Below are 8330 nucleotides of genomic sequence, written 5' to 3' on the forward strand. Positions count from 1 at the left end.
ACCTGAGCTACCTGACGGAGTACCGCTCCTACCACCCGCAGAAGGGGATCGGTGAGCGCGGGCGCCGGGGCCGGGCCCGGGGACAGGGCTGAGTCAGGATCCGGCCCCCCTGGAGGGGCCCCCGTTCGGGAGGGGCGATGGTGGGTGGACAGTCTGGCTCGTGGGAGCCCTGGTCAAGGTGTGCAGGAGGGTCTCTGGGCGGCTTCCTGAACGAGGCCACATCTGGGGGGCAGGGAGAGGAGGCAGGGCACCGCCCGGGAGGGAGCAGAGGTGTCCTGGGCCCGGTGACGCGGTTACACAGCTGCAGGGAGATGGGAGCGGCTGGCCTCCGAGAGCCCCTGCTTCTCCCGTGTCTTTGGGGATAAAAGGACAAGACACAGCTACCCGCTGTGCACTTGAAATGCACTTGAACATGAAGACACAGCTAGGTTACGAGGAAAGGGATGGGGAAAGGGATGCCATGCGAACAGTAAGCAAAAGAAGCCGGCACGCTCCATCAGCGGCGTCTGGGGCAGGAGCTGGGGGGGGTGGCGAGGCAGGGCCCGGAGCCGAGCACACTTCCTGCGGAAGTCGAGCTAAAATCATGTACGTTCTTGAAGGTGGGGCCAGGGTCTGAGGGTCTCAGTCCCATTTCCCCGGCACAGGGCCTGGCCCGGCGGAGGTGTTCCTGCATGAGCTGTTTGCTGACGGGAAGAAGGGGGGGGGGAGGTGGTGTCTGTTCACATCCCCGGGTGCAGCCTGGCTTTGCCACGTACCCCGGCCCCTGCGGCCCCAGCCCAGCGGCACCGCGTGGCCCTCACTGACCGTCTGCCCGCAGGTTTCATGCCAAAGAGAGGTCTCGACGTGTCCACCTGTGAGATCTTCCGCTTCTACAAGCTGATCACAACCAAAAGCCTCATCGAGCCCATCTCCATGATTGTCCCCCGGCGGGTAAGAGCGGTGGGGGCCTGCGGGGAGGCGGGAACCCTTCCCAAGAAGACTAACCCCCGGAGCCTGGAGCCCACGCCCGAGGCGGCAACAGGGAGGCTGGTGGCCACCTCCTCGAGGGGCAGCCTTTCCGTGGCCAGGGGGGCGTCCTGGGTGCGAGGAGTCCTGGCTCTTTCCTCGCCTCTGCTCTGGAGTTGCTGTGCGATGGCCTTGGGCAGGACCCTTTGCTCTCGGGCCTTGGCTTTCTCAGCTCACAGGGTCGGGGAGGACCTGGACCCCGGCTCCCTGAGGGCCCTCCTGTGGGCGGCCTCCCCACCGCCCCTCTTCTCACCGACCTGACTTCTCCTGCAGTCGGAATCCTACCAAGAGGACATCTACCCGCCCACGGCAGGGGCCCAGCCCTCTCTGACGGCCAGGGAGTGGCTCAGCGGGATGGATAAAGGTGAGGAGAGCCCAGGAGGGGCCTCGGGCGGCGAATGTGGGGGGAAATGGCGTGTCCTGTGGCCCAGATGGCTGAGAGGGGTTCGGACCGAATTTGCATTCTCCTGAAACCCCGAGGACCGGTCCCTCACCATCAGTCCCCAGCCTCTGGGACGGTCGGACAGCGTCCAGGAAGGGCAGGGACTTGCCCCGAGTGGCTCAGAACATTCCTCCAAGTCAAGGGATTTTGCTCCATGGAAAACTACTGAGCTGAAACCGGTTTGGCTCAGTGGATAGAGCATCGGCCTGCAGACTGAAAGGTCCCAGGTTCGATTCCGGTCAAGGGCATGTACCTTGGTTGCGGGCACATCCCCAGTAGGGGTTGTGCAAGAGGCAGCTGATCAATGATTCTCTCTCATCGATGTTTCTAACTCTCTATCCCTCTCTCTGTTAAAAAAAATAATAATAAATCAATAAAACATATTTAAAAAGAAAACTACTGAGCTCTGGGCTGTGCCGAGTGACGGGGTCGTCTCCGCTGGGCCCTTTGCCCAGCCTTGCACCTGCCCCTCCACAATCACTCCAGAGGCCCTCTAGGCAGCCAGCAGCCCCCACCCGGGCCCTGGGGTGCCCTCCGCCTGCCCTGACTCACCCTGCCCGTCCTGTCAATGTGAAGGCCAGCCCAGGGAAGGCCGTGGGTGCTCCCCACCCCCGCCCCAGCTGCTGCCTCTGTGATTGGGATCTCTCTCTCTCCTTCACCCCCCCACCCCCCACCCCACTTTTGTGTAACCCAGCGTAGACAGTCTCCCTCCTCCCTGGGCCTCAGTTTCCTCCCCCTCCTCTGTGAGCCTGCTCCCCTGCTACCCAGCGTGCCGGGGGGAGTTTGTGAACGAATGGACGGCAGGGCCGGGTGGTGGGGCTGTCCCTGCAAAGCAAGGGCAACGCTTCCCTGCGGAGCTCGCGGAGCTGGGCCGCTCCAGGGCACGCCCCGGGCTGCTCCGCCAGCCAGGCCTCCTCGGGTGGTCACGCGCGCGGGACCCCGATTCGCGCTCTGGGTGCCCTGGTCCGTGGGTTTGTGCCCGTCTGCATGTGGCCGGAGCTCCCATACCTTTTGTGTGGCTGTGTGTCTGCTGTGCATGCCTGCTTGTGCCAGTGCCCCCACGCCCATGTGTTTATGGGCGCTCAGCCCTCACCCAGCCTTTGCTTCCCTCCCAGGGCCTGTCCTGGTGTCCCTTCGGCCCGGCTCCGAGCTGCTGAGCCCTCGGCCTCTGCCCCCAGAAAGACCTCTCTCCAACTCCCTGCCCCCGGCCTCGCCTCACCTCCTGGACCAGACGGCGGTGCCGGCTGTAGCCGACGGCCGGAGGCCCTTCTCTCTGCCCGAGGAGAAGGCGCCACGGTGGACGGCAGGACACAGGCTGGAGGAGAAGAAAGCGTGGCTCACGAACGGCTTTGACATCTTCGAATGCCCCCCGCCAAAGACGGAGAACGAGGTGGGAATGGGGGTGGGGGTGCCTGCCCTGGGAGGGAGAGGGCTGGAGAAGGGGGCAGAGAAATGATGGGTGAGACAGATAACCAGCTGTGTGGCCTGGCGAGCTACTTGCTGGTAGTTCACTTTAATTCACTCGGCAAACAGGCAGCGAGCACCAGTGTATGCCCTGGTGGTGGCGGAGAGAGAGGGTGGAGAGCCATCTGTAAAGTGACGAGGGTTTGGCTTCCTGGGTATTAGCTTTATTTGTGCTTTCAGAGCCAGCATCTGTTAAGTGCCAGCTGTGTGCCAGGTCCCGCGGTGGGCACTGATGTGTCATCACCTGTGTGCATTCTCTCGGCAGACCTGGGAGTCAGTGGCTAGTGGCTAAAACTCAAGGGCTGCCGTCTCACGGAGGGGTGCTCACCCTAGCCCTCCTGAGCATGACCTGCAGGACGCTGGCCCCAGGGGCCGCGTCTCCCTTAGCTTCAGTTTCCGGAGCGGTGAAGTGGGGGCAGTGACACCCCGACCCTCACAGGGCTGTTGTGAGCAGATAACGAAGATCCTTACACTTAGGGGGAGCACCCAGCACCTGGTACAGCAGCTGTGGTAATGCAGACGTTAGTGTTCTGACCCCCGTTTCCCAGAGCAGGAAGTGAAAGCTCAGAGAGGGTGAGTAACTTGCCTCAGGTCACACAGTTTAGCGGTGGTGAAAACTCCAATCTCCGGACATCAGGGCCAGACATCCTTTCCTCCATCCCATGGGGCCAGTGGTCGGCAAACTCATTAGTCCACGGAGCCAAATACCAACAGTGCAACGATTGAAATTTCTTTGGAGAGCCACACGTTTTAAACTTAAACTTCTTCTAACGCCACTTCTTCAAAATAGACTCTCCCAGGCCGTGGTATTTTGTGAAAGAGCCACACTCAAGGAGCCAAAGAGCCGCATGTGGCTCACGAGCCGCAGTTTGCCGACCACTGCCACGGGGGAATCTAAGGAGGAAAAAAAAAAAAAAACACACACACACACACAAAAAACAACAACAACACACAGACGAGTCTGAACCGTCGTCTTTTAGTTTCATTTACTAGGTGAAGGAAACGAGTTTTTTGTTAGGCCTCAGCCACGTTAATATAATCATCTCTACCTTTCTGAGCCCTTTCTGCCGGGGTCCTGCCCCCTCAGGTCCCGGGGCACTGACGTCACCTTTCCCTCCGTTCTGTGCTCTCCCAGCTGCTGCAGATGTTCTACCGGCAACAGGAGGAGATCCGGAGGCTCCGGGAGCTGGTGACCCAGCGCGAGGTCCAGGCCAAGCAGCTGGAGCTGGAGATCAAAAACTTGCGGATGAGTTCGGAATGGTCCTGAGCAGAGGCCTGGGGCCTCCTCGCCCTCAGGGACACCACTTGGCTCCACGGGGAGGTCCAGGACCAAACCACAAGCCCCCCGAGAACAACCGCTATTTCTACGTCTTTTTTTTTAACCGGAAAATGAAACTCGGTCGCCGCAGGTTTCCAGGGGAACATGGTGCCGTTTTCTACTTGCCTTCTCGAAACAACGGTGTCTGACTTGACTCTTTTTAGGGGACGCCTCGCCTTCTGTTTGACTCTGTCTGTAAGGGTGCGTGGTAAGCTCTAACTTTGTAGAAAATTAGAGTGACCAGGACCTAGGAGGCACACCTGCCTGTGGTTTTCAAACTGTGGTCTATAGAATTGGGGCAGGCTAAGCAGGAGGCTGTACCGCTCACCCCCGCACCTGACGGGACAGCTCTCCTTTCTGTCTTACATATGTGGACTTTGATGGAATACACAATTCCTCGACTCCAAAAAATTCAGAAGTTTGAAAGCCCACCTTTCTCATTTTACAGGTGGGGAAGCTAAGGCCCAGAGAGAGGCTGGTGATGCGGGTCCCTAGAGAGGTCGTGGCTGGGCTGAGCCTCTGCTCTCCTGGGCCTGTCTGTCTGTCTGTCTGCCTGCCTGTCTGTTTCCGCTCTGACACCGTTCTCAGCCCACAGAGCAGGAACCCGTTGGTTCTGGCCTGGGCGGCACCTCAGTGGCCTCACGTCATTCTCTCCCCGGTCTCAATTTCTCCATCTGAACAAGGAGGCCCTGGGATCTGCCCCCGGAGACAAGGAACGTTGGCCGTGGCCTAAGGGACATCACCGGTAGGGTGGTGAGCTGGTTTTGCTGTGGGGACTCACAAGACTTTGGCAGAGGTGCAGAGGGAGGTTAGCTTCAGGGAAAGAAGACGAGGTGCAGCCCAGTTCTAGAATACAGAGAGGAGACAACCATCCTCTCTTCAGCCAGGATTAGCCCGGGTGGCTGGACACTCCCTGGTGTAGGATACGAGCCTCAGGGCATTGCTCAGATCCTACCGCCACCAAAGCCCTCAGGTCACAGAGCTGCCTCTGCCAGGATGATGTGGGCCGGTGTATGTTCAAGGTAACAGAAGAGGGACGTAGGGAGCCCAGTGCTGACAGTTTGCCCGCAGAACCCCCTGGCCGCCCAGCCCTGAGGGCTTGTGGAGGAGGATGATGATACAAGGCAAGGAAGTGACCCCACATGGCCCTAAAGTTCCCTTCCAACCTGTGCTTTTTCTCTCCCTCCTTTGTGAATCTGTGTTCTGAGCGCCTCTCTGAGGTTCTCTCTTTCTTGGTGGTCAATACAGTGGCTCAGCTAGAGACAACTGTGCCTCCTGACCAAAGGACGCTTGCCCCTCGCACAGGGTCGTGCTGCTGGAGGTAGGATGGGGACTGCAGGAGGCCCCCTGGCCTGGGAGGCGTCAGCCCAGGCTGCCCATTAGAATCCCTTTGGGAGCATTCAGGAAATACGAGGAGCCAGGCCCAACCCCGGACCCATCGAAGCTGAGTCAGCAGAGTAGGGCCTGGCCTGGTGTCGGTTTTCATAAGTTCCCATGGGATTCTGCAATACCTGGGGCGGAGACCGCTCGGGCTAATCCTTCTGTAGCTGTCCACACTAAAGATGAGGACAAGGAGCACCAGGCGGGTGCTGGGACTCCAACTCTGTCCTGTAAGTCCTCTGAGGCTAAAAGCAGGAAGCATGGTTCTGAGCCCTCCGCCAGGTCTCTGCCCCCGACCCTGTCCCCACAGGATGGGGGCTCTGATTGCGCCCTCCCTTGGCCATGGCTGAGTTCCCGTATCTGCTGCACATTTCCAGACACCCCGGCTGCTTGTCTCGTCCACCATTGACTCAGCCGCTGGGGCCCGCCACGCTTGCCAAAGACCAAATCCTCGGTGTTGTCTGGAAAGCAGAGTTCTGGATGGGGTCATCTCTCCCGCCTCATCTGGGGCCAGCACGTCACGGTTTACAAAGCCTCCAGCCTCCCTCCACGCACTGGCACATCTTACTCTACCGCGGGTCAGGCAGGCGCGAGTCCCCCCACATTCAGGAGGGAAGGTTAGCCTTCAAGAACAAGGAGACGTTCGTGCCGATAGGCACTGGCTACACCGTGGTGGGGGTGGGGCTGAGTCTGGGGAGCTTCCTGAATGTCACGCAGACTCTCTCCACCCCAAAGGGGCCCAGACCTCACCCTGCGAAACAATGCAAAGGCAGCATGAACAAACGGTTTCTTTCCTTTTCTTTTTTTCTTTTTTTACATCTAGCGTAAATTATTTAAATTATTTCACAGCAAGGGAGCGGGATAGGTAATTTTTATCAGCTATTTTTTTAAAGCCATTTTTTAAAAATTACTTTTTTGTTGATGTTCTTGACGGGTGACGTGGGACTTGCCCAGGACTTGCAGGGCCAGTCCCCTGCGCTCAGGGCCACGGAATGTGCACTGGTCTTTCCCCTCCAGGCCCTGGGCGCCCCGACTGCTGACTCAGGAACTTCCCGAGGACGAAGACAGCCCTGGGAGATGGGTTTTAGCATCTCCACCTTAGCGCTACAGTAATTGCTCTTCCTGGGACAAAACTTGAGTATCATAGAGGGACGCCGGAAGTCAGAAATTGATCTGTGCTTTTCCTACGAAACTGTGCCTGGACAGTTTGATTGTTTTAATGTTGTTCATGAAATTCCTTGTACCTTTGTAAAAAAAAAAAAATAATAATAATAATAATAAAAGTGAAAATCGTGCTATGGAAAGAATATAACAAAATAAACAGTATCTGCCTACACATTTTAATCCATGGGACCTTCCTTTTCTTGATTTGTTCCACCAATAACCACCAAGCACCTGCTTTTCCAGGCTGGGAAACAGGTAAAGCAGAATTTGTCCCTGCCCTCTGAAGGTTTAAGTCATGGTCGGAGAGAGAGGGAGGGCTGGGATGGGGGAAATGGCGGCTGCTTCGGGAGGAGCAGCAAAGAAGGCTTCCTGGAACAGGTGCTATTTGGGCAGAAACCTGAAGGGTAAATAGGAGTAAGCAGGGCAGTGAGCATTTGGGGGAAGTATGTTCGAAGCAGATAAAACTGCCTGTTCCCTGGCCTGGAAACAAGCCACAATTAGAGCACAGACAGGGCAGAGATCAAGGGTATTAAAAGTCGAGGGCCTCACCCTGGCCGGGGCTGCTCAGTGGTTCAAATGCTGGCCCATGCAGAGAAGGGTCTCTGGTTTGATTCCTGGTCAAGGGCATGTGCCTGGGTTGCAGGTTTGATCCCCATGACTGGAGCCACGTGAGGGAAGCAACCAATCAATACATCTCTCTTACATGATTTTTCTCTTTCTCCCACTCCCTGCCTCCCTTCCACTCTCTCTAAAAATCAATGGGGAAAATATCCTTGGTTGAGGATTTAAAAAAAAAAAAAAAAAAGCCAAGGGCCTTATAGATGAGAGCTGCCCCCTTCCCCAGCTTTATTGAGGTATGATTGATAAAAACTGTACGTACTTAGGTTGCATGTGTTTTTTTTAAGTTTCACAATGTGATGGTTTAATATATCCATACACTGTGATATGATCATCACAATCGATTACTTATTTTTTTAGATTCCACATATACACTGAGTGGCCAGATTATTATGATCTGTAAACGCATAATAATCTGGCCACTGTGTATGTGTGTGTGTGTGTGTGTGTGTGTGTGTGTATTTTAAAGGCCCGGTGCATTAATTCATACATGGGTGGGGTCCAGCCAGCCTGGCCAGGGGAAGGGGACATGGGACAATTTGCATATTAGCCTTTTATTATATAGGATCTACACTGAGTGGCCAGATTATTATGCGTTCAGAGATCATCATCATCTGGCCACTCAGTGTAAGAGATACCATCTAGGTCTTTCTCTGTCTGGCTTCCTTCACTTGTTACAATGACTTCCAGGCTCATCCATGGTATAAGTGGCAGGACTTCTGTTCTGCGGTCTGAGTAACATTTCACTGTATATGCTTGTGCCACATCTTCTTTATCCATTCATCCCATTGAGGCACTTCCGTTGTCTCTATATCTCTTGGCTATTGTGAATACGGTTGTAATGAACACTGGAGTGCAGCTATCTCTTCAACACACTGAAGTGGGATTGCTGGGTCATACGGTAGTTCTGTTTTTAATTTTTGGAGGAACCTCCGCACT

General features: G+C 56.1%; 1 protein-coding gene across 1 annotated transcript in view; it reads left to right on the forward strand.

Annotated features, from left to right (window-relative positions):
• The window catches only part of CORO2A (coronin 2A), a 45185-nt gene extending 38241 nt beyond the window's left edge, over positions 1–6944 (forward strand). Inside the window, exons 8-12 of the mRNA XM_084898745.1 lie at positions 1–51; positions 818–930; positions 1279–1369; positions 2563–2837; positions 4047–6944. The exon at positions 1–51 is cut by the window's left edge and continues 46 nt beyond it. Of these exons, the coding sequence (XP_084754871.1) occupies positions 1–51; positions 818–930; positions 1279–1369; positions 2563–2837; positions 4047–4178 (662 nt within the window). The 3' untranslated portion in view covers positions 4179–6944. The remainder of the gene's footprint in view (positions 52–817; positions 931–1278; positions 1370–2562; positions 2838–4046) is intronic.
• The last annotated feature ends 1386 nt before the right edge of the window (positions 6945–8330 follow it).

This window comes from Pipistrellus hanaki, assembly GCF_964339955.1.
Source record: "Pipistrellus hanaki genome assembly, chromosome: 11".
NCBI classification, from domain to species: Eukaryota; Metazoa; Chordata; class Mammalia; order Chiroptera; family Vespertilionidae; genus Pipistrellus; species Pipistrellus hanaki.